The sequence below is a fragment of the Paramisgurnus dabryanus genome, chromosome 13 (genome assembly GCF_030506205.2).
Source record: "Paramisgurnus dabryanus chromosome 13, PD_genome_1.1, whole genome shotgun sequence".
Classification (NCBI taxonomy): Eukaryota; Metazoa; Chordata; class Actinopteri; order Cypriniformes; family Cobitidae; genus Paramisgurnus; species Paramisgurnus dabryanus.
Window position 1 is genome coordinate 25,740,626 of NC_133349.1, and position 27,435 is coordinate 25,768,060.

General features: G+C 37.7%; 2 protein-coding genes across 5 annotated transcripts in view; one reads left to right on the top strand and one right to left on the bottom strand.

Annotated features, from left to right (window-relative positions):
• Positions 1–11,702, top strand: part of ano10a (anoctamin 10a) — a 31,348-nt gene extending 19,646 nt beyond the window's left edge. For 2 of the 4 annotated variants that reach the window (XM_073811668.1, XM_065246215.2), the window contains exons 13-15: positions 4,052–4,168; positions 6,198–6,217; positions 11,047–11,702. In XM_073811668.1, the coding sequence (XP_073667769.1) occupies positions 4,052–4,168; positions 6,198–6,217; positions 11,047–11,122 (213 nt within the window). In that variant the 3' untranslated portion in view covers positions 11,123–11,702. The remainder of the gene's footprint in view (positions 1–4,051; positions 4,169–6,197; positions 6,218–11,046) is intronic. The other 2 variants (XM_065246216.2, XM_065246217.2) reach the window with 2 other exon arrangements.
• A 2,739-nt stretch (positions 11,703–14,441) lies between these two features.
• The window catches only part of snrka (SNF related kinase a), a 47,911-nt gene continuing 34,917 nt past the window's right edge, over positions 14,442–27,435 (bottom strand). Inside the window, exons 4-6 of the mRNA XM_065246218.2 lie at positions 23,608–23,820; positions 20,695–20,829; positions 14,442–18,174 (exon numbers count right to left, since the gene is read on the bottom strand). Of these exons, the coding sequence (XP_065102290.2) occupies positions 16,848–18,174; positions 20,695–20,829; positions 23,608–23,820 (1,675 nt within the window). The 3' untranslated portion in view covers positions 14,442–16,847. The remainder of the gene's footprint in view (positions 18,175–20,694; positions 20,830–23,607; positions 23,821–27,435) is intronic.

Sequence of the window (27,435 nt, forward strand, 5' to 3'; positions counted from 1 at the left end):
ATTGAACTTACTAGATGTGATTTGCCTTTTAGTGTAAGTTTGGCAACTCCACATGACCACAAATCAAAAGCTTGCTGAATGCCAGGTGATTTCACATCGATCAATTGAATGGTTAGTTCATCCCAGAATGTCATTTTTGTCAGTAATTAATTACTTAACCTCATGTCGTTTCTTCTGAACACAAATTAAGATATCTTTAATGTAATCTGAATATTTCTAACTCCCGAACAAGGCTTTGAACCGGTTCAAGGAATGAAAACGAAAACCAGAAACTTTTGATGTTTTGCATAGAACAGAAACGAAACCAGTAACTCCAAAAATATATGTTCCGGAACAGAACCATTAATTGAAAATAATGGTAACCGGGTTTTTTTTCCGTTCTTTGACAAGATTTCTGTGCAATATGTCTCAATGAAGTTCCGTACAGATCACGACCCACGGTTCGGGTTGCTTGCGATTCGCGGTTTAATAAGCAAATTAGGGTGAAAGCTGATCATATGCACGTATTTCAAAGTCTTGCAAATGTTTACACTCATTCAAAATTCAATGCACCCCCCCCAAAAAAAAAGATTGACGGCGCCACATAGGTCTGGGCATGAGCGCGTCTTAAAGTCGCCCTGAAACGGAAGTGGCGATTGCCTTATTTCTCCCGTGGTGAATCAGAGTGAAACGGCTTCTGAAGTGAAATAAAGGCAGGGCTGGATTTGAATTTGTCCATCAAGATCTGATTGGTTCGTTTGAAGTTAGGTCGTGTTGCTAATTGCTAATCGCTGCGATCTTCTCCCGGACTCCACCCACCTGCCATACCATATGACCAAAAGAGAGAGAGGTCGTTTTGAGTAGGGGACGAGATATGAGTTTTTGATTAAAGATTATGAGGGCACATGAATTTTTAAAAAATAATGAAGCACATATATAAGTCATTTGTAAAGAATACCATAATATTCCAAAACAAATTATAGTTTTTCATTTCAATTTCATTGTGACTTTAAAGAGCACCCGCTTTCCGGAATGTGGAAAATAATTTGTTTTTTAACCATAAGCCACGCAAACACATTGTATTATACCAAATACACAAAATAGCATTGTTTTTATCAATGAAATAGGTGCTCTTTAAGCCCAGGAACACTGCAGGATTTTTGCCATCCCATAATATCATTACCTTATCACACTGTGAGACATGAACCGTTAAAAATTGGGTACGACAAGCATGTAGACTGTACGATAATGACACCTATTGAATCGTAGGCTTCGGCAGCTGTGACACACGTTAGCACAACAGCATGCGCTAGTGGTAAACAAATACTGGTACGTAGGTCATAGCGGCAAACACACTGTGTGTTGATCATGCTGAATTTCTGACAATGTCAGAAAACTATCATAGGCTATCTTTGGTCGCAAAACTGGTAAAACGTCCGTTTGAACCTATCTCTGTTGTGCAACATAGGAGCACCGATTAAGAGCCATGATCACAGAAATTGGCACGATTGTTTCATGATGGTACTCTTATGTCTGGGACAGCCAAAAGTTGTGCAGTTTATCCCGTGCTTTAAACACATTCAAGTAAATTGGGTCCAAAGCACTCAATGACCTCTCTATACATTCATTATGTCTATGTTTTGTTTGTATAATTATGTATGCTATATGTATTAGTTGATTGCTATAATAAAGTGGCGTGAACAGAATAATATTTTCTGTGTTTTAGAGTTATTTTAACTTACATTTTTGATCTAGGGCAGTTCATCTAAGGTTTTCTCCGGCATTACAGTTTTCATGCTTTGTCTTATGCTCTGGACTATATCCTCAGATCTCAGAGAGACAGTTTTAGATCTAGGTTACACAGGTCTTTAATAATTACTGTAGTTTTGTCTAGCACAGGATGATGCCAAGTTTACGGAGTTCATTTAGCACCATAATGAATGAAAGATTTTTTTTTAGCTATGCTATCTTCATTTCACAGTGCCTGTATTTCATTGAATGAGAATACATTAAAGCGTCCATAACACAAGCTGCTTCTGCATATCTGATGTTGTACCTATAGAGTAGTACTACATCTTTCATAGTTCCAAAAAGTCTTTAGTTTTATCAGATTTATAAAAGACAGATTAGCTTTACAGATTCTTTCCGATAACGTACGAAAAAATTCGGAAGGAGGAGTTACGAACTGCTGGAGGAGTGAGTCACGACTCACGAGCCAGCAACGACTCAGGAAGTTGCCCAAACCCCTGTCACGCCTCAGAGCACCTCTTACATAGTTTAACATTAAATAACATCATATTTGTCCCAAATCATTAACGATTAACTTTGGCTGCTAATGTATATCTTGCATTTTGAAGTAGACGCTATCTGACTTAGCTTGCGCTATTTAATGTGTACTTCCGGTGTACGATACCTCCGAGTTGTCCTAGATTCGTCTGAGCTGCGTGTCCGGTGTGCGACTCCCTTTAGCATCCTCAGTTCTCAATCTCCCGCTGATTGATGTGTTGCCGTGGTTTTCCGGGGGAAGTGCCTATAAAAAGAAGTGATATGTATAGCTTACACCTGAAACGTCAGCTTTAATGTAGTGATATACATATTATTAGCTGTGGGAAGGACAAACCGGTAAATTTGGATGAAACTGTTGGTGTTTGCGTCACACTCATGAATCAAATTCAGAACCAGGATTAGACAAATTTCACCTTTAAAATTATGTTTATTTATATGTATGGTTACTTTTATGTGAGTAGTTAGTTAATGTTTGTTATATCCTAGTTTGTTTTTTGTTTGTTTTTTGTAAAAAAAAAAAAAGTACAGTACATTGGTCAACTACAAGCTGTTTTTAATTTTGCTATATATTGCCTTGCATTAAATTAGGCATGAATTTGGACTGCATTGGCCACGCCCCACAGGATGTAGAATTGTTATGACAGGAAGAGGATTTTTTTATTAAAGGTGCAGTGTGTAATTTTTAGAAGGATCTCTTGACATAAATAAAGACCTTTCATAATGCATGTTTTTACTACCTTAGAATGAGGTGTTTTTATCTACATACACCGAGGGTCCCCTTACATGGAGGTCGCCATTTTGTTCCGCCATATTTCTACAGAAGCCCTTAACTGACAAACTTTTTTTATTAAATTGTCTCCGACAATGACATGTTTGTCCAGTGGCAAATAACGTTGCTTTCTATGCGTTTTAAAAGCTAGGGGTGAGCAGTGGACTGAGCCGTTGGTTGCAATGCGCAACCTCACCACTAGATGCCGCAAAAATGTACACACTGCACCTTTAAACTGTTTTTATAAACATCTTAGAAAAGTAAAACAGAAAGTAAAAAGAGAAAAAAACAACAGTTGAGCAAAATAAGGAGTAAATAAATAAACATACATATGAAGAAGGGAAAGAAAAAATAAATAAATACATTTAAAACTAAAATAAATAAACAAAAATTAAATAGGCCCTAAATAGCAGTTTAGATAGTATATCACAAGTTAATATATCATCTGTGTGGTTTAAACATTATTAAATGTTAAAGCTCTTTAAGCAAGTATGTTTCAAATGATGTGCAATTTTGTTGAAAACAATTGCAAGACCACAGTGATTTTCTCAAACTTCCTTCATTCTGGTGGAACAATACAGCCATGGGTTCGACTCCCAGTAAAGCACAGACCGATAGACTGTAACATTTTGGATGACACATACAGAGATGAATAGTGAGTGCTTTCAGAAGCTGTGGGTGTGTAGAGATCCATTAATACAGTACACTGTCGAGGACACCTGGCACTTTTCCAGAGACATATCTCATTAATGTGGCCTTTGAACAAATACTGTAGAGAGCCATAAAGATCATCCAGCTATTTAATGAGGCTGAAATATCTTCGCTTTTTATACCGTGTGTCTCCATTTATAAGTTTGTGAGAGGTTATGTGGGTTTTACAGAGAGGTTAGGTGGAGTTCAATTATGTAAAAACGCTTCTCCAATTACATCGATCAATCTAAAACGTGTTTGTCAGTTGTTAGATTTGTCCAAATAAAGACTGTGTTGTAAAGCTCCCTCCTTTTGTCTTTTTTTTAGCACATTCTCTTGGCCTTCAAGTTGATCCTGGCGTTCGTCATTCCAGATGTTCCTAAAGATATCCAAATCCAACTCGCCAAGCTGGATTTTGAGTCTCTAGAGGCGCTTAAGAAAAGGGTAAGTACACATTTTCAAATATATATATATATATATTTGAACATTCATGTATGTTCCCCTGTATCTGAGATAGTGACGTGTATAGTATATATGGCTTTGTAGACATCACAGCGTCAACAGCGCTGGTCTGAATCATCCATGAACTATTATCAGCTCAGGGAGGCAGAAAACAGCATTAACAAGCTTTCTAAACATTAAATGATCCAGAGAGACCTGTTGTACATTGTGCTGACTTACACACTATGTGTTTAGGTACTGTTTGCTAATGAGGTTTAGCTATTTAGACAGCTTTTTATCACCTCGTATATAACACAAAAATAGGTCACTCTCAAATACACACACTGCGGTTTGGCCTTTGCAGACAAGCAGACTTAATGATGAGAAGTGATGCCAAGTTTTCTATTAAAGACTGAATGAAATATTAGCATACTGTAGCTACTGCAGAGTGTAGAGTTAGCTGCATTTTGCAACATTAAACATTTTAAATTATTCTTTGCTATATGTGATCATGTGACCATGTTTAATTTTGCAATTGGCAATAATTGTACAATCTTGGAAATAAACATGATTATTTTGCATTTCATCTGTTAAAAAATGTCTTTATTGCAAGGTTCCCACTTTCACCATAGTTTGTGAATATGGGGGAAAAATTCAAGGCCCTGGGAAGTTTTTGAAAATATACATACATAGATACATTGAAAGTCATTGAAAGTGCTTGAATCTATTTTATGCAAGACGTTTTCTGGAAAAAAAATCCATATAATTCCCTGTGTAGTGTAGGATAATATCAATGAAAATTCTAGACTTTTTAAGCACATGTGCTAAACCGTTAACTTTAAATGCTTTTATGCGTCTTTTGTATGCGAATTTTGATTCATACCAAAATCCTTTTTTGCATAGTTGTGTTTGAAACACATGAAAACGTCTCGGGTTACGTATGTAACTGTTGTTCCCTGAGAAGGGAACGAGACGCTGCTTCTCTCTTCCCATACTTTCTGCGTCCCTGTAACACCATCTTTGGCAAATTTCAGAGAGCGATATACTTCCTGGCTCCCACGTCACCCTGTCTTTGTCGTTAAGCCTCATCATTGGTTAAATTTGATTTACACATTCAGACGCACTTACCACTGGAGGCGTCCCCAAAGTGTCACCGCAGTGACGCAGCGCGAGTTCCCTCGAAAGGGAACTGTAACAATGTAACACTTTAAAAGGTAACACAATGTAACCTTGCTCTCACTTGAAATGTGTCCCCACATTTAGTCCTTGAATTTGAGGGTATTGAACCTGGAAAGTCCTTGAAAGGTCCTTGAATTTGAAGTTAAGGCATGGGAACCCTGGGTTTTGGTAAATTAGGTTTACTAGATTAAGTAAAAAGTTAGTGATTTTAAGTAAACACATTTTAAAATATGCAACCGTAGACCACAAAGTCATCAGGGGCATTTTTTTTAAATTAACCATTATGAGATTTAACGATTTATTTATACACCATTACAATCCACACCATGGGCTTATGGTGTAATGTAATGGTTATAAAAATGTATTTTCAAATGGAAATGACATATTATGCCTTTAAGTACGATTATAGTATGGTTTGCAAACCACTAGATTCAATATTTCATAAACCTACCTAACAGATACTTATAATCTTATAATTTAAGGCCGGTTTTCCAGACAGGGCTTATCCTAGTCCCAGACTAAAATGCATGTTTGAGCTGCCTTAATTTAAAAACATCTTGCACTGACTTAACATATATCAAGTGCTATTTTTTGGGTCTCCAGATGCACACTAGTAATGTGTTTTGTAAGATATGTTTGGAAAAAACTACTTAAATTTCCTAATATAACTGCCCCTTAGTGTTTAGACATATGAACCGTACCCAGCTTTACAATATAATAATTTATAATATATTCAGACCACTGTCCCACTTCTAAAAGAGAAAAGGTCATGTTACATTACATACAGTATTGTTGATACATAAGATAGCGACAGCACTGGCTGATTTTAATGCATTTGATGGCTTTATTTCAGCAGCGCCGAGCCCGCAGTCGGTAAGTCCGTTGCCATGGCTCTGGTCATATGGCACAGTTGGATTGTGAATAACAATGAGCTGGCATGTGCTGTTGGCATCCAACGTCATCTTTAATGTGGCCTTGTGTTTACTCCCTGCACTAACAACAGATAAGATGTGTGTGATACGGCCTCCCTTGTATGACACTTAGGAGGGCGGAGCCAGGCTAATAAAAGATAATTTTATTTACTTTGATAATTCATATTATTATTGGATGATAGATTTTTTTTATTAAACACATGGAGGAAACGTAAAAAAAACATTATGAACTTAAGAATTTCATGATGCGGTTATAAAACTGTTTAAACACTTAATGACATTTTAATGACAATTATATTTGTACCACTGTAGCTGAGGTCAAGAAAAATATTCATGATGCTGTTATAAAACTATATGACAGAGCATTAATACTTAATGACATTTTAATGACAAATTATATTTGTACCACTGTAGTTGAGGTCAAGAAAAATATCCATGACGCTGTTATAAAACTATATGACAGAGTATTAACACTTAATGACATTTTAATGACAAATTATATTTGTACCACTGTAGTTGAGGTCAAGAAAAATATCCATGACGCTGTTATAAAACTATATGACAGAGTATTAACACTTAATGACATTTTAATGACAAATTATATTTGTTCCACTGTAGTTGAGGTCAAGAAAAATATCCATGACGCTGTTATAAAACTATATGACAGAGTATTAACACTTCATGACATTTTATGACAAATTGAGTTTGTATCACTGCTAAAAAGTGGTCAGTTATGTTGTCTTGGTAAAGTCAAGTTGTCATAACAAAGACATCTCAACAATGTCGTCTTTGCATTAAAAATGACATCATTGAACGAATGACACTTAATGACAGTTGTCGTTAACATGCATAAAATCTTCTTCATGTTCATAGCACGTGTCATGTCATGATTATGAAGGTGTCATGTCAGTCTTATGCACACCCCTTCAAGTAAAGTGTTAACAAAATTTTAAGACAACCATGTAACATACTTTTTAAGTTGAACCGATAAATCTTTTTTTGCAATGTAGAAATGAGAAGATCTCTGAGTTTAGGTGGAGCCGACAGCCATGACGTGATATCGCAAGATCGTTTCTAAAATAGAACCCATGCTGGACGCGTCGGCTTCGCGAAACTGCTGATTAGGACAAAAACATTGTAAAGGTACCTTTTACCGCATGCCGCGCCATTGCGTGTATAGAACAAGGTTTTACACAAAGCCTCAACATCATATCCAGGAGAGAAGTCAGTAAATCTAAGTAAAATCGCAGGCTTTGCTTACAGTATCCCGTGAAACGGTCCACACCATAACATTAATGTAAATGTGAAAAGTTTGAATAAAATTGAAATGTAAGCAGGACCAGGCAATGGAAAGCACAGAACACCATGTGGTTTCAGCAGAGAGGGGAAAAAGTGCAAAATTGTCTGTGATGCTGTGATGGACCTTGTCGTATTCAGACTGCTTTCGCTTCATTGCTCGACCAACGTCATAGGAAGTGGAACAAGCCGGTCCTCTGAGGCAAAGTGTCAACTTGCTAAAGCTCACGAGAATGTGACATGTCCCATGCTAACCTTCAGCGATGAAGAGCGAAATAAAGTCAACGCAGCCAACCTTACCATACTGAGAGAAAATTGACAAACTATAAATAAATGATTATGGTACAGGGATTGTATCTTTCATTACTGTGTTTTTGTTGAATCAAAGGTTTTACACGTCTGTTCAATATCTAATGATTCACTGACCCTGATCTTGCTCTTGTATTTGTGTGCAGTTGTTAACATGAGCGATAGTATGTTGGTGTTGCAAAAGCTATAAAGCTTTTAAAACCCCTAGCCTCCTTCCCATATAATCAATGCTGACACGTCTAGTCAATAATACCAGAAACGCCCATAAGGACCTTCCTTAAAATCCAGAAAATCCACCCAGTTAAGAGTGTACTATAGGGCACATCGACCGGCTTTGTTTAAACTTCAGCTTTCACTCATCATGGTGTGGTTCTAGCCCAGAGGAAGGAAGTAGGATGTGTCTCCTGAGATCTAAGTCCATGTACATCGAAGAAAAACTGACTCTCAGTACACTCTCAGAAATAAAGGTACAAAACTGTACCTTTTCTGTCACTGGGGCTGTACCCTAAGTTTCCGTTTGGTACCTTTACATGAATAAAAAACAGAATACAATTTTGGCAAGATTACCATACCTTAAGGACCTACATTGTTAGAAAAAAAGTCCAAATATGTACCCTAGCTGTCAGTGGGGCAGCACCCTTTAAAAGGTAATTGTATGGACCATTAGGTACAGATATGTAAAAATGTAGTACCAATATGTACCTTTGAAATACTAAAATGTATTTTTGAGGTACTAATAAGCTCTCTTTGGTCCCAGTTTGTACCTCTGAGATACTAAAATGAAATCCTTAGGTGCAAAGCTGTACTTTTAGAAAGGGTACAGCCCCAGTTTTGTACCTTTATTTCTGAAAGTGTACTGTATTGGTAGTGTCTGAGAGTGAGAAATGTGTTACTCAGTCATTTTGCTTAATAGATTATTTCATATTTTCGAAAAAAGCTAATTTGATAGGCTGTCGGAAGATTTATGTGTTCATAGCACTCATGGTTTGGTAAATATAGGAGTGACCGAAGGGTTGCCACTTTTAATTTTTATAAATAAACAGTGTGCAGATTTTCTTTTTTTTTTTAATACATGATATTGATACATACATATTGATCCAGCACCTGGTAAAATTAAGCGGATATGTGTATACTTCAAATTACTCTGTTGTAAATATAGGCGGGAACCAACTATTGGGCTATAAATAAACTAATATTTTAAGAAAGCAGAATAATAATCATTATTCGTGTCATTTGCATAATTTTATAATAATGAGTACCGTACTTAAAGATGAAGAGGCCTTATTTGATCCATCTCTGTACTGCAGGTGACTTAAAGAGATACACACGGGGTCTGTGCAATGTGATGTCAGTTTGCACCGAAAGTGCCAACAGCTTGTCCCATGAGACTGTTTAGGTTTTATGATTTTTATCATTATAAGGTGGTTGTGTACACTGTAAAAAATATGTCAAATCACCATATACATTTTACCCTTGTATGGTAACACTTCAGTATAGGGACTAATTCTCACTTTTAACTAGTTTCTTATTAGCTTACATATTGTCTGTTTAGGAGGACATATTAATGCGCATGAACATATTGTACATCCCTTAACCCCAATACAATACCTAAACCTAAGCGCTACAAAAACTACCTTATTAGCTATTTATTAGCAGGAAATTCGCAGTTTACTGAGACAAAACTCATAGTTAATATCAATAAGTGTTAATAAGTTAAACAATTGAAACTTGTCTTTATGTCAACTTATCACAAGCCAAAACTTAAAAGAGGGGGTTGAATTGACTTGCAAAATCAAGTTGTTTTAATTTCATGCTGCTTGTTTTACAATGTACACACACAGGCAACATATTATGAATTTTTCATTTTTAATTCTTTAAATTATTTTAAAATACAACACATTTTGTATTTCTTCTAAACAAGTCTCATGCATGGGTTAGATTCATACACTTATAACACTAAAGTAAAGTGTAGTTGTTGAATCAAGTCATTTCAACTTACTATTATTTATCTTGACTAGAGATGAGTTGTTATAACTACAGGTGAGTTGTTATAACTTATAAAATTAAGTTGACTTTTCTCAACTATATTTTATAAGTTGTGACAACTCATCTCTGTTGACATGACTTGTAAATCTGAGTTGATTTACCAAACAATTTTAAGGCAGCAAAGTATTTTTTACAGTGCAACAGCCGCCTGGATATCTTTAAATCAAGCACTGCAACCGAATGAAAAGTAAATGAGTATAATAAAAAACACAGTATGAAAGCATGGACCTCTTTAATTATTAAATGAAGTTTTTCTTTCACCACAGTCTATGGGAGTGAATAATATAACCATGGTAAAATGTTCTCAAAGGGATTTAGGGTTTGAACTCTATGAACTACACGTACAGAATCACAGTGTCAGCAGCTCCGCTCCTATTGATCCGTCTTTTGGAGTGAAAAAGTTAATTGCACCTAGCAGATTTTCACTGAGAATGTAATTTGCTCTGGTTTGCTGCGGGCAGTGAAATGAATTGATTAAATGAAACTCAGTCTGTGTATGTGTGTGTGTGTTCGCTGCAGAAAATCTGGCTTTACTTTTATTTTTAAGATGACGTTTCTTGCTGTAATGTTCTTGTATTTTTAAACCTGTTAGTTAATAGTGTAGTAGAGACTCATATGTGACCCTGGCTGTGTCCGAAATCACATACTGAATTAGATGAAGTTATCATTGAACGTTAAACAATAGGTGCTATATAGTATGATTATGGTTAGTATGAATGAACTGCGTACTAAATCCACCATGTTGATACATGACACGTCATAATAACAACAAGTTAGTCGTTAACTGGGATGACGTGAAACAAGTGTAATGTAAACACAAGGGACAGCTATTCAATATAAGTATTTTTCTGCCTGCTGTTTTTTGAATACTATGAATTCAGACATACTACTCCCCTCGCCTACTGCTTTTACCTACTATAAAGTAAGGAAGTAGGCGGTTTCAGACACAGTCTCTGTCTGTGAAAATCAAGCTAAAGTCTTATAATCTAATGATGACGCAAGGAGCATCAACGTTTAATTTTATTCAGAAATTTTAATCTTTGACCTATGACCTTATTCAGTCAATATTAAATATATTGATTCTTATCTGAACCTCACTGTTTGATTTTTGTCTTTCAGAAAATACTGGAAGTTGCGGCGACCTGAAATACCACTAGGTGACATGTGCCAGCAACAGAAGAATCCAACACAATAACGATACCAGATGAATTGCTCAATGTGTGCATATTATGTACACACAAAGTATTACAGTTACCTGATATTAAATGCACTCCTTGCCATGTTATTTACACAAATGGCATAAGCTTGAAACACCAAACATACCGTATACATCCAAATATAACACAGGGTGTTTTAAAATGATCTGTTATTGCATTTAAAGCATGCACATATAATTTCTCAGTCAATAAAACAGTTCTTAATATAATATGATGATGGACAAGTGGGAATGGGAATCTATTTGGTGTGATGTTTGATGGGGTCTTGCTGGCTGATGGTTTATAGTATTTAAAGTATGCCTGTGTCTGAATCTGTCTGAAATAGATTTGTACAGATAGTACGGTTAAAAGAAAATATTATAAAGACTAAAAATCCTGATGTCTAATAATTTTGTGAGGAGTTGAAATGGACTGCTTTCACTCTCTACTGTACCAAAGATTACGTTGTGCCTTTTAACATCAATGCATCACATTCAGTTTGTTTACAGATATCATTATCACCCTATGCTGTACTTGAAGATTCAATAATCCGCCTGAAAATAAAATTCAATCATGCGCTCCTCGTCTTTGTCACATCCTTTTAAAATGGTAATCAAGGTGTTTCAGAAAGCGTTTCTAAAGATGTCAGATTGACTTTCAGAAGATGTGATGTGACTTCAGTTAATCTGTTCTGAAGTACTGGAGATGTTCTTGCATTTATTAGTAGTTTTGCTTAGTAATTTAATTAAGTCAATTCTCAACACAAGAGATTCTTTAGATAATTTGCAGATGGGAAAAATTTCACTTTATGTATCTAAAAAATGTTTTGCTCGAAAAATTTTGTCATGTATGCAGCTTTACTCGATAAGTAAATCATGCGTCCTGTCAACACTATTTATTATGCATAAAATATTGATTTTTTATTGTCCAACAAAAGCAAGTAAAGTTAGTTGGCTCAACACAAATAATGTAAACAAAATAAGTTGCGTAAACTTAATTTTAACTTTTCTGAACTTAATTCCAATGGTATATGTATGTGTGGAAATAGGTCTCATATTGTGGTTAAACCAACAAGCAATTTTTTGGGTCAAATGTAATGTTTCCTGGGTTAATTTAACCTAACGGTTGTGTTCGTCCTTCTTTTTAACCCAATGCTGGATTGAAAATAACAGTAATTTGTAGAGTGCATAAGATAAAGCCTAAATATCTAACATGAGGAGTGTTAACATACTTTCTATAAACCCTTTAACATAAGAACAGTTAGTCACACTTTCTGACACAGACGCAGTGTCAGCAGTTTTCAGTGTTGGTACTAACAATATGCAGAATATTTGTGTGTGTGTGGACTTGAGGTGTTTTACTGACATCATGCATGGTGTGTGTGTTTTTTTGGAGGGTTGTGTGTACTTGAGACGCCCCTGAAAAGCTCTTGGTTACTTGAGATATCTTGGCAGCACAAGTAGGCAGTAAATCAGGTAGAAATAGCTTTCAGCAGCAGGGGCCCGAGGGCTTCGAGCAGTACACAGTCATGTTAAACTTTTTTTATACCAAGTGTCCAGTGAAACTCAATACTTTTCCATTGACTAGAAAACACACAGACAGCAAACTGTTTTGTTTGAACAGAAGTTTCATTGAAATGGGCCAAGCTTAGGGAACTACAGTACCAAGATTGCACATTTTAGTGCACACTAAACATTCAACATTAACTTTTCTTTGCATCCAAACAAACGCCTTTATTGTCATTTCTGCCTAAAATATAAAAATAATAATTTGTTACATTTATATATAGCGCTTTTCTGCAGCACTCAAAGCACTTTACATATGAAAGGGGGATTCTTCTCAACCACCACCAATGTGCAGCATCCACCTGGATGATGCGACGGCAGCCATATTGCGCCAGAACGCCCACCACACACCAGCTTATTAGTGGAGAGGAGACTGAGTGATATAGCCAATTAGTATGAGGGATGATTAGTCGGCCAACGGGCAAGTTTGGCCATGCCGGGACACACCCCTACTCTTTTCGAAAGACATCCTGGGATTTTTAATCACCACAGTAATTGTTAAAATTGTTACTACAATAATTACTTGATATATATTTTCACATAACATTTTTGCTGTTTTTCTTTTTTTGTGTTAAGCTGCTTTGAAACAATTTATACATTTTGACTGATTGCTTGAAGCAATCTTATGAAATTTCACTAAATGCTCACGATTCAAAATCAAACATAAAGAAAAAGGACCTAAATTATTATTTTTAATTGTTATAAAAATGAAAGCATTCCCAGCAAAATTACTGTACACGATTACAAAAAAGTGCAAAAGACATCACTGGGATGGTACACATTAAAAAGTTGAGTTTGTGGACCACAAAATGTGGTAGTAATATGCACCCTTTACACCGTAATAAAATACAATTACAATTGCTATAAAAATAATTATCTTGTTATTTTAACTTAATTTTTATGATTTATACCAACTCCTCACTAATCAAGATAGTTGAAATTAATTGTAATTGTAAAATGATTAAAGAGCACCTATTTCATTGCTACAAAATTTTATTTTGTGTATTTGGTATAATACAACGTGTTTGCATGGTTTATGGTTAGAAAACAAATTATTTTCCACATACCGTACATTTTTGTAGCTCCAGATTTTCCGGTCTTCCTGAAACGCATGTATTTGAAAAGCTCTGTGTCTGATTGGCCAGCTAATCTGTACGTTGTGATTGGCCTGAATACCTCTGACGTCAGCAGGAAATGTGACGCTCCTTCCCATGTTTGAAAGATTCGCTCACAATGCAATTCTAACTTACAGGCTGTGAGTCTGAAGCGAGAGGAATTATGATAATGTCAATCTTTACTATATCACCAATCCCAGGAAGTAAACTGTTGCATACAATCCGTGTGTTTGTTGTAGTCCTAGAAAAGAGATTTACGTTGGAGACGATAACTCACGTCATCGTTTACTTTGGGGTTTGTACCTTTTGCATATCGTTAACATGTACTTATACACACTTACACACCAAAGTGCGTTTGCACCATATGTCGGAGCGCTGCCCACTACACCATCGGCTCCAACAGGGGGCGGTACCTTTTAAAAAGGTCCTAATATGGACCATTTTGGTACCAATGTGTACATTTTAGGTACCAATATGCATCTTTAAGGTACAAAAGTGTACTTTTTGAAAAGAAACCCCCTAGTAACAATTTTCGTACCTACCTTCATGTACCCTTTTATCCTGAGAGTGTGTGCAAACAATATGCAATAACAATATAAAAACACACAGACGAAATAAACGACCAATCAAAGTTTAAAGACAACAGGTTTCACATTTAATTTTGGACATCACCATAGTTATATGTAACTTTTAATGACAAGTTTCAGCAACAGAACATTTACTCATCTCGTTTTTTGATTTTCTTTTAACGGCAGTTCATGGTTTGGTCCTGCATCATCTCGAGGCGATTCTTCTCTGAATGGACGTGAATCAATAATGTCAAACGCACAACACATGCACATGTTGTTAAGCTGTTTACAATAGGGTAGGACAAAGTCAGAGATTGACATTATGCATATAGCACTGTTTTCTTTTCGACCTCTCCTGCTCTGTATTTGACACTCATATCTAATAAGGCTATAGGACAGCTATGAACAAGAAGTCCAACACTGCATTTCTAAGTATAGAGCACCATATTTACACTTATATTTACAGAGTTTATTCTTTCAACATAAAGACATAACAAACAGAAATACTTAAGATCGTTTTCGGTCAAGTGAGTCGTTTGAAGGATGTACAGGTGTGAAATATAAAAACAAAACAGAAATGATATTTACATATAGCTGCAACTTATAGCTTATTGCAAATGCCCTTAAAATATATCTCACAACCAATCCTCTTTCCCACTCGCTTTGACTTTTATTTATACCAGATGACGATCATCTAGTGGCCAACACTTGAAGTCGTGTTTCCTGAAAGAGTGGCCATTCACTGAATATAAGATTTTATTTATCTCTCTGTTATCAGGTGACAAACAGCCCTGTTTTATCCCACCAACAACATTCGACACAGCATTTTAAAACAGCAGTCCTTTCAAAAAAATAACCTTTAAAAAAATATATGTACATACTTATATAAACAGCCCATAAGGCCAGTCGGTTTAGAGACTGGTATATACAGTAACTCAAAGCTGAACAGTACAAGAACATTGGGAGTGTAATGGTCAAGATTGGGATCTGTAACCAGATAACATTTTAGGATAAAATATACTGTTTCAATGTCTAGAAATAATGACAGTAAAAGAGAAAGGCTGTGGTTCGAACTATTCGGTACTACACAGCTGATGTCTGCGGGTGTGATGTTATTTCGGCAGAAACAGACCTGTTAACGTCTATCCCAATGCCATGACATGGCAATTCGTATGCATTTATGAGGTGGCTGATTCGTACGACCACATTTGCACATTTAAGTACGGTTCGCTTTTTCCCCATGACATTGGCGTTAGAAGCAGGGTTTCTCTTTTTGTTGATAATTGTACATTTTTGCACGATTCACTCCGTGTGAACTCATACGAATTAGCAAACTCGTAAAATACGTACAAATTCATGTGAGATAAGGCTATCTACACTGTGACTTGTATGTTTTTCAAGGTATCGTAACTTGTGGACTCGCACCACAGTGCAATTAAAATTTTATAATTCGTTCAAAATTTGAACACATTTAGGTGTGGGATGCAAATTTGGCAACACAACATTACTAAGGGAATACAAAATTTCTCATCTTAAACGTGTATAAATTGCACTTAAATCTGAAAAATCGTTGCTTAAATTCACGCAAAATTAACGAAACTTGTGACGCAAATGAACTTGTGAACGTGTGACAATAGAATTCAAACAAATTAAAACAATTAATCCAAGTTTTCTGGATTTTACAGTAACTCACTTTAGGAAATTTTCCTTTAAGAATTTCCCTTATTTAGTTATTGCAACTGATTGTCAGTAACTTCAAAAGTTTAATTTAGTTCAACTGAACAATTTTTAACAGTGAAATGAAAACAGTCAACAGCACTTTAAAAAAAATAAATAAAACAGACTGTGTGCAAAACAGTAATTCAATTTAAGACTAATCATGGAGCGCTATGACTTTATAATAAAGCTTGGTTCTTTATTTCACTATTGCTTCTACATTACCATTCAAACTGTCCTTGATACTGCAATGACACTGGGGCGTAATTTCCAAAATCAGTCTTTACACCTTTATTTAGGCTGAACCATTTTAAGTGCTAGTTTAAAAATTTACCATGTTCTGCTCTGTCATACTTTTGGTCTTAATTTAAATATCTCACTTTATTAAATGTCGTTTATACATACAGTTTCCACAACTCTAGATTGGGCCATGTTAGAACCATGGAATTTACGTTAAGAGCATTTTAAGGTAATAAAATCGAAATGGAACAAAACTAAATGACACACACACAAAAGAAAAGGCTAGCAGCGCGCACTTCATTAAAACCCAATAAGTCCAAGAGAAGAAACTTAATAAATAAGTTGTAAGAATGGTTAATTCTCACAACTAATCGTTAACTGACGACATACAAGGCAGGTTTAAAGGTCGTTTGGGATCAAGAGGTCATATACAGCTACCGGTGGAGAACTCAAGTCATCATTACGCTACAAACGTGGCAACAGGAACAATCGACTCGGAGACCCAGCTGCAAGACGCCGTCATATGACCTGACAGCAGCTGGCCTGGGCTGAGGCACAGAGAAGTCCCTCCCTGGGGCTTCGCTGGATGTTTACGGAGATGGTTTTCTCACACAGAGGTAGCTGGAGAACATTGTTTTTCAAGTTCAGGTTATTCTCCTTGACCAAGCCGAGTTCATTCAGCATGACTGTTGTTTGGTCTGAATAACTCTCCGTTGCCCCAACACTAGCGTTCAAGGCAGGGTTGGTGACTTTGTCTAGACTGCCGTTGGAACCGATGCACATCTTCCAGGAGGACTTTTCCTGGACTTTGACGCTGGACAGGCTCTGAGGATCGAGAATAAACCTTCCTCCTCCTCCTCCTGCTCCTCCAGAGCTGCGATGCTGAAATTGAGAGCTCAAGCACAAACTCATGAGCTTTAGACTCTCTATAAGTTCACCTGCAGTCCGAGCTGCACTGCGCGTCGAGCCGGATGAAGTATTGTTGTTGCTTCGGGAACAACTGGAAGGGCCTCCTTGTCCTTTTGTACCCCCGCCACCCCCTCCTGTTCCACCACTATTCCCTCCTCCGCCTGGAGGACTTCCCTTGTCTGGTCCCGAGTTACCCTCCCCAGGTGGTTTACTCTGCCCGCCGCTGCTACCACCCCCATTGCCCCCAGAGTTTCCGGGTGGACCCTCACTACTGTCCCTGCGGTTCCAGCTGTAGGTAAACCCAGCCTCTTTGTCTAGACGCCTGCGGTGGCTCTCAGAGTCATCATCGCTTGTCTCCGAGCTGGAACAGCTCGATCCACGGCCCTGACTTTTGCGCCGGTGATAGCGCTTCTGGGCTGTGCCAGGAGACGCAATGTTCATCTTCAAACGGCTAAGCTTAGGTGGAAGACTCTCATCCATGTCAAAGTCATCATCTGACTCGCCTTCCTCCTCAAAGATTTGATTGAGCACCGGGGCACTCTTACGAGATGTAAGTCTGTTGGTGATGGACAATGGCTTGCGTCGCATCACCACTTGGGTGAGTAACGGTGAAGGCTCCTGTTCTTCCTCTTCTTCCTCATCCTCTTCCACTCGAAAAAGGCAGGTCCGTTGCTTTCCTGAAGAGGAGGCAAGTGGTGCTAAGAGCCCAACCTTGAGGGGGTTTGAGGGCAGAGAAACAGGTGAAGAACTACTGCTTGAGGCTTCACTGGTATCCTCCCTACGGCCAATGTCCAGAAGTCCTTTACTGCGGTGGCCATTTAGCAGGCTCTCAGCACTGCGAGCCGGAGACTGAGGACCCCCAGCGTGAGAGATAGAGGAGGAGGCTAAACTGTCTTCAATGTCCTGATGTATGTCGATTTTGGTCGGCCATGACTGCCTGCAAAAGAGAAATGGACACATGAATTCAGTGATCAACTAAAGGACAGTGACAGAGCCTACATTAAACAGAGTGCAAGCTTTTGAAAGATTTAAAGCAGGATCATGTACAGCAAAGGAAGACATTACCAGATATACAGAGGCTCTGGAAAGTGTCTTATAAAAATAACCCTAGCGTTCATGACAGTCCTTGACAAAAGCCAACTTGCTTGCTTCCTTGTGCCAAACACAAAACAAAGGAACATGGTGATTTACAACATAATTCAGACATGATGCTCCAACTTGGTTTTAATGTATCTGCTTGTATCCTTAGCTTCCTGCTGTGGTACCATTTACACAATATGTCTGCCTTTTTCCAAGTTGCTATGGAAAGAAATAATCTGCCAGGATGATACATGACGCTTTATAGGCACAGTAATTCAGTACAACAGAGCTCCAGCACTTTCATAACCACACGAACACCCTATAAACTTAATGTTGATATGACGACCTAAACAGACATGGCTCTATAGTGCCCACATTAAAACAATAGAAATAACAATAGAAATGCAAATGTAGTAAATGTTCTTACTTATATTCGGACACATTTCCAATCTAGATTCTGATCAGAAAGACCACAAAAGGAAATCTCTTATACATGAACAGGACAAATATTACACTTGTTTATGCATTTCTCACATTAGCACGACGCTTGATGCTATTTCTGGGATATGATGATAAATACGGTAGGGAGTTAGGCCAAGTCAAATATATAAAATTTTAGCTTTGTTTAGAAGTCTGAAGAGAAAGAATGGTAAACATTTTCACATCTGTTATGAGAATAAGGGAATTTATACTTTTTATGTCCAATAAACAGTGTTGTTAGTCCAAGGGTATGCTTACCCAACAACAATGTACTAAAAACTAAGGATGCACCGAAAGGAAAATTCTTTGCCGAAGCCAAACAAAATTAAACACTCAGCCGAAGGCCGAATATGGAAACAATAGGGGTGGGCAATATGGGGAAAATATCATATCACGATTGTTTTGGGGATCACAATTTCATGATTTTAATTTTAGTTCTCGGGTCAGTTTTTATACTCGATTCTTGATTCAACTCAATGAATATAGATTTATGGAAAATACTATATTAATAAAAAAAGAGTGGGTAATTAACAAAAATACATTAAAAGGCACAAGACTATCGTCGTCGTCTTGCTTCTGAAATCTAAAATGCTTCCATACTTCTAACTTTTTATGTGAAGGTGGCATCAACGTCGATGAAGCACCTGAAACCGCCATTTTAAGCGCTTCCCTCCTACCACAACAATACCTTTTATATCAATATCTCGAAAAAAATGTATTAGTGATATTCATCACTAGATCATTGGAAAAATGTACATTACAATTCTGAGTACATACCATAGATTTTACACCTGTGCATGGCATCCTTTCATTGTGACTCTTACCTATACCCAAGAGGCAAATCTGTGGGAGACTCCATGTGCTTCTCCATTCAAGTTGATTTTCCAGTTTAGATTCCCCGAAGTGTTTGTTACCCTCTAATGATCCCATGAGTCACTAAATGCTTGACGGCAGAGGTCAGACATGTATAATGCCCACAGGAGCCTGGCAGGATTCTGCAGACTATTTCCTCCATTTCCCTCCCTTCAGATTTCTCTACATCCCCTCATTTCTTACCCCGCTGTTCTGAGAATACATCCATAGCCTGACTGCATTTCTGGGTCAGGCTGAACCGATGAGGCTTGTCTTTTAAACACATTTGTCACCCAATGCATGGTTCAGAGGATGTGCTTGCTGTCCGCACATGGGACTGAGAAAAGACAGAGATCCAGCACAGCTGATCCCTTATAGCCGCTGACAGTGAGGTATTTATGAAAACCTATTCAACAATGACCAGCAACAGTAATGGATTTGTGTTTTTTACGTATATGAATCCAATATTACTCAGAAAGGCAAATTAATCACAGCTTTAATTCAGTTTTTGTATGTTTAGGTTTTTGATGCCATGTGGTATGCATGTACTTTTTTACCTGCACCAAGTCACATTCCTTGGAGAACAAACCTACTGACTTCTAACATTTACTGACATAACCTTAAGTTTGCAAAGGCCTCGTTCATCTAAATTCTCCACTGACCTTTTACAAAGAATAAATCTGACCAGAACAAAAGGAACTAGACATGTCGAATAATGACCATGACTAATATTGAACTAAAGCTAATTTCTTGCTGTAGATAAATGGTTTCAATTCCTGTCGAAAGTAATTCTTTGAAACACTCCTCTCGGATTTTGCTTTTATCAACGCTAAAGCCAAATAGTAAAGTTTTAACCAACTGTTTCAAACCGACCATTGTTACTTATCAGAGAACTGACAAAGTGGTAGCCTTCAAAAATAAGTGTTGCATTTTGTCACCAGAACTGACACTAAGAAACCTTACAAATACAGAAGTATTCTTCTCCTCAAGACAAGAGACGAATACACAGCAGAGAAAGAGTGAAGCCACAGTGGGCCAGAAGTACCTGAAGTGGGCCTTGATGTTACTGGGGCTGGAGGAACGAGGTTGCACCTCTTTCTCCTGCTTTTCCCTCAGGATTCGTTCAGCCAGGAGGAAGTAAGTAGCAGTGATGTGGTTGTACTTGTTGGTCTCAAGGGCTCTGGAGCGAGAAAGAGTAAAGAAAATGGACAAGTGAGGAGAAAATGCAGACCATCTGAGAAAAAAACAGTAGTTCAGAGAACACGTTTGCTACTATCATACCTTGAGGACTTTTGGTCTGCTAATAACAACCAGAGACCTATGTGGCTATAAGCTCAAATTAGAGATGGCAATCTTAAGTGTATTCATAAAACAAATTATTTTTTTTAGAACAAATCATATACTGAACAAAAAAACAACACTACTTTTTGTATCTTATTGTAGTTGTAAGTCTACTTTATTTTTAACTCGTACGCGATAAGGGTGTAAATTGGACAGTTGCACTGTAAAAAAATTCCGTAGAAATTACAATGTTATTGCAGCTGGGTTGCCGGTAATTTACCGTAGATTTACATTTATGTTATTTACTGGCAAGAGTTTGTTCAAAGTTAAATACATTTTAAATATTAACAAGTCTTTATCCTTACAGAATAAAACTATACAATAACAGCCTTATGCAAAGCATTCTGGGAACCAGAAATCATCATCAACCTTTTTCTGTTTTTTGCTTCAGATTTTGTTTCCCAGAATGTTTTGCTTGATGCTGTTTTTTTTAGTTTTACTCTGTAAAGACAAAGACTTGTAAATGCTTAATGTTCATTTAACTTTGAACAAAATGTTGCCAGTAAAATACATACATTTAAATCTACGGTAAGTTACCGGCAACCCAGCTGCAATTCCTACGGAATTTTTTTACAGTGTGCGATACGATATAGTATAGATCATCTCCGCCAGTAATGCGATATTTGCAGATAAATCAAACATTTATTTGATTTAATAATGATTCGATTAATTTATCAATACTTGATTATTACATGCCTAGTTAAGCTGTTATTAGAGCTGCAAGATTCTGTGTAAAATGAGAATCACGATTCTTTTGCTTAAAATAAAGATCACGCAGCCAATGTTTCCCCCTGTGCTAAAAATCCTTTTGGAAAGAAAAAGATCCAGAATAACATCATCTTTTTGGTACTAAAACAACATCAAGGTTCTTGTCGGACGTACATGCGCATTGCTCTGCATTCTCTTTAGTTTCTGTTTATTTCTGTCTAACATCTGGCTTGCGCAATAATAAATGTGACGTCAAGATTGCGTGTTGTCGAGAGAACTGACGAGGCTGCGTCTTTCCTCCTTACCAATATATAAATATAATTACCTAAATCGTCGAAATGCTGGAAAAGGATCGTTTTGGGGGTCGAATCGAGATCACAATCTTTTAACGATTAATCAATTAATTAATTAAACAGCTCTAGCTGTTATATTTTTAATAACTCACGAATGAAACCAAAATATATATCAAGGCACAATCTCTTTACCAGTTTGGAATTTACAACAAGAAACTAAACAAAAAATACATTTTTAAATTAAGACAAATGAATAATGATGTCAAAAATGTAACATAAAATCAAGTTTATGATGGCAACAGTATAAAAACAAGTATTTGCTTTAAACATTTTGGGGCCGATCACACCGAACACGTTCATGGCCTTTTTTGAATGGTTTTCTATGGGCAGTGAGCGTTATGCGCACGGTTTATCCGCTAAACACTTTTCAGCCATGCATTTTTACAGGGACGCTCTGAGCGGAAAAGCACCCAACGTCATACGTGTTTTTTCAATGTCCAGTCGAATGAGGGGAAAGGCGGACCGTGTTTACAAAGTTTACCATTGTTTGATGGTTCAAGTTTATCTTTCGCTGGCAGATATTTTGATTATTTAAGCATGATCTCAACAAGACTTGGGTCTGGTTTCACAGACAAGGATTAGCTTAAGCCAGGACTAGGCCTTAGTTAAATTAAGATGTTTAAGCATCTTTATAAGCATGCCTTACTGGTGTGCATCTTGAGGCAAATCAATGGCACTGGCATATTTTAACATCTGTCAGTCCAAGTTATATTTAGTTGGGACAGCCCAAATGTGTTATAGTCTAGTACTAGCCTTATGCCTTGTCTGTGAAACCCAGGAGGGTTGATATCTTTGATAATCTATTAGTCTAAGCATTTCAGCAAATACCAAATCGCTCTCATAGATTGCATCGTATTAATACTATAAATGAGAGCTCGTCGGCCATAAAATCATGCAGAAGCAATCTTTTGGCGAAATGTGAATCTATTGTTAGGGCCTATATTCAGGGCTGAGCTTTCTGAATGGAATGAGCAGAGGACTTAGCACCGTAAATCTGTATTTTACTACATTCACACTATTACAGTACACTGAGGTTCTCTTTGAGGGAGCCGACTTCCCACAGTGAGGTTTCCCAGCTGTCAGTGGAGTAATATCAAAGATAAAGAACAGAGACTGATGGCTGCTTTGAACCGTCACCCAGCATGCATCTCTCAGTGAGTCTGTACAGCAGAGTGTTCATTTCATGCTTCACTGGCAATGGGATGAACTTTTGCAGCACTTATGAAAAATGGTACTTCTACTAACGTGAAAAAACTCAGTTTACAAAGGCGACATGGAGGTTTGCTTCCAGTCAAATCCATCTGACATCATATGACAGATAGACAAGCAAACCGAAATTCTCAAATGCAGAGGCCATACTCAACATGCATTTGTAAGATATTGAACCACCCCCAGTATTTAAAGGTGGTGTGTGTAAATTTAAGCAGCATCTAGTGGTGAGATTTCAAATTGCAACCAACAGCTTACCCCTCAATTTCAAAACACACATGATAGCCGCCACAAGACAAACATGTCATCATCTAAGACAAAACTGTAGCAAAATGTTAATGTCTTACTCGATGATGGTTTCTCTATCCGCGATGTCGCCCAGCACCATGCGTTGAATGATGCTGTTGTGTTCTTCTTCCGACAGGTTCTTGTGAGACACCAATGGCGTGGTATACTTTGTGGCTGGAGACGGGTCTACACCTTGCAGCCACGCATGGCTCTCGATCTCATCAAGTGACGCTCGCCTCTTCGGATCCCTTTGAAGCATTCGGTTTATCAGGCTGTGAGGAACAGAAAGAAAAAATCAAACATGAGAGACTACTTCTAGACACGGTTTATGGTTTTTACAGGTGATTCTGGGCTTGAAACTCAGGATTAGCTCTGGGCTGTTCCACATATTGATTTGAGATACTGCCCCATAAATCAGATCATTAAGTTATCACCTTTTATTGGCTTTATAAATCTCAATCCCAATTCGGCAAACGCTAAGGTAGGCATCTAACAGTATCCAAGTAAGCACACAATGTGATGTCATGCTGCCTGCGATGTAGACAGCTTTGTTGCTTGCAATAATGCGAGTGATCTCATTTTGTCAAGTTGCGGTTTGCAATGTTAAAAATAGCCAGACATGAACCATGCATATAGGTTTTGGAGTGGGATATGCTTGGATCTTTTTCCAACCAAGCAGGCTTTTAATATCTTTCTGTACTAAAATGGTTCAATATCGGTTCAACCTTTTGTGTCTCCACTATACCAACATTTTTTTGCACGCGAACAACTGTTCATTTCTTTGATGGACAGTTTCTTTTCACAGCAAAGAGCTCAACATAAAGGTAGCGGCCTTGCTGTTATCAGCTGAAGAGAAGCCATTGAAGCTCATATTAGCTGAGGGAAAATGACTCAGGCTGCTGTTGATGCGAGCAGACGCTGAGACAAAGTTCGAACGGAGCGCATCAGCATTCGGCGCACGTATGCTGCAAAATTGCAGCCCAGCCACCATGAAAGAGCAGAAGAGATTCGGCAAGCTTACAGCAGGAGTCTGAAAATCATCACCACTGAGATGCCAAACCATCCAGTGTGCTCCAGCCATTATCTGAGAGCAAGAAATTTGTTAAGGCGGAGAGAGAATAAATAGATACGAGGCAAGAAAGATAATAAGCCTCTCTGCATCCGCTTGAATACACTGCTAGACCCTTATCAACAGACAGTATATCTGAAATGTCTATTGCAGTGCCAAAAAAGGAACCAGGAACAGGACTGAACTGAACTGACGAGATTAAAGCCACAATTTCTCGCTGTCACAATTTGATAGGAGAAGAGACAGCATGCTGTCAATGATGACGCTTTCTCTCCAGGGTTTCGGACATAACCACAGTCATCGGCCATGCTGGCAACAACAGCTGTCATTACAGTAACGTAATAAGAGTGTAATTACCAAAGGCTGTGGGATGAAGCAATGAGGTCCAGATGTAACATTTCAATGACAACTTACAAAGCCTAAAAGAATCAAATATGCATTTTGTTTGACATCGCAAATGATGAATATTCCTACTTCCAAGATGAGGATGCAGAAAATTCAGCAATCAACAAAATTCAGACTTATGGCGTTTTTCCATTGCATAGTACCCCACGGTTTGGTTTAGTTTGGGTCGGGTCAGCTTACTTTTGGAGGCTTTTCCACTGGGTGCAGTACGTAGTTCACAATACTTTTTTCGGACCACCTCGGTTGGGGTTCCAAGCGACCTGAGCTGATTCCAAACGTGATGTGAAAACACTGTAGATCACTGATTGGTCTGAGAGAAGCGTCACTATCAACGTCATCGCTATAAATGTAAAAGATTAGCTAAAAAACACCCTTTTAGCGATGAAAAACATCCACAGGTTGAGAATCAGGGACACCATGATAGTTTTTTCAAGACTTGTAGTTTGAGCCGGAATATTCGCGACGAGTACGTCAGCATTATATATGCTTAAATGCAACTTCAATGAGGATCAGCGGAGCGCCGTCGACTGACGCCACAGGTGTTTAAACAGAAACTGTTATGTGAGACAGAGGTACAGTAGTGATAAATGCAATGTGCAAACATCTATTTGTGGTGGCCAATTTTAATTTTGTGCGGACTGAGAAATAAATGAATGTATGGGAATGTACAACGACGCTCTCACTTGTATGATGTCACAGCAGTAGGCAACGCAAATATAACGACAAGCCTATAAAGCTAACCACGCCAAAGTGAGGTGAGCTGACCCGACCTTACACAAACCAACACCAAAAAGTGCAATTACAAATGTGTGAATGCAATGCAACAAACAAAGGTGCCGTTCTTTACTTTGTTTTCAAAGCTTTGATTGTGCAGCTTTGCGCACGTTGTCCGGAAAGGTCATGCCAGATTGAGGAAGCTGTCCTTAGTAAAGGCCAAACAAAGGGAGTTTGACTACGGGATGGACATAACAGCATCTCGATGGCATGGCGACTCTACTAACGCAGCTCTTTCTCTTCTCAGTTGAAGCGCAACAAGGTCATGCCCTTTTCTGACATATTCCTGTAGGCGGAGGTTAGTCAATATTTATGAATATTGTCATCATATACACGGGAAGTAGAGGGCTGTAGTCCAAACCAGCAGTTCTCTGTAGTCCTTGAAAAGTGATTTTTTATTAAAGAAAATATATTGCTTGGCATTGAACTTTGAGATTGATAATTTTGCATGTATTGTTTATGCACTAACAGCCACATTACACACAAACTAAACTTTCAAAAATGGGATCACAAAAAACTGCACATTTAAAACAGTTAAATGTAGCGCAACTGGAATAGACAATGTTTTCGACACTTTTACTAGCCATATTGTATGCTTAAGCCAATTAAATACAGTCAAGCCAGCTGTGGCGGACATAGCAGTACACACTTATTAACAAAATGATGGTAATCTGCAGGACAATCAGGGATGGTGATAAAACACAACACTTCTTATTAACATGTATCCTGTTTGATGTCAACAGTAGCATTGAACTTATACACTTCAGGTTAGACTCAAAGCCAAATATTTATTTTCAATCCACCATCAATTTTAACACGAAGCGCTTATGAAATATTCATGATGTGATCGAGCTTTCCATTTTAGCACTTCACAGTAGAAAACTGCTTTAGCTACAGAAGGAAAAGGCTGCAGGGCTTTATCTAAAACATTTATTTCTTTTCTGTGGAGATTTATGTGCAACCTGGTAATGAAAATTACGCCTTTGGTAGTCGCTAACTATGTCCACGGCCCCTTGGAAAAGGCCATTTTATTGCTTGAATTATTCTTGTCAACTGATGACAAGCTGAGATTTCACAACAGCTTGAGGTTTGAGTGGTTTTGACACTGGTGAGGTGGAAGGCTGCGTTTTAGCTCAAAAGCTTGAATTTCACATGCAAATCAAATGTGTGAAAGCTGAGGTAGTTGTTTAATGAGAGTGAGAATATTATACAACCAGGCGGTAACTATATTAATCTGCCTGACAGAGTTGCCTTAAAATACCCACTGTCTGAAAGGCCCTGAAGATAAAAACCCAATCCAGACAAAAGAGCCTGAAACATGCATAAAAAGGAGATTATGACAAGCTAAAATTTGAATGAATCAAATCAAATCCTAAAAATACTGAAATGTAAAATAAAATGCTGCCAATGGAGAAAGAGATAAAAATATGAAAGCTTCTTATATCAAACCTGTGCAATGCAGCATGGGGTCTTCCACGATTGACCAATGCAGTCTGCCTCTGTACAAGTGACCAAGGCTTACTTGGGCTGTGATGGTTGTTATAACCACCGCAGTGGTATGCAGGTCACAAACTATGAAAAACATCAAGTACAATCTCACCCAGCGAGATGTCTTCAAGTTCGTGTGAATGCAAACGGC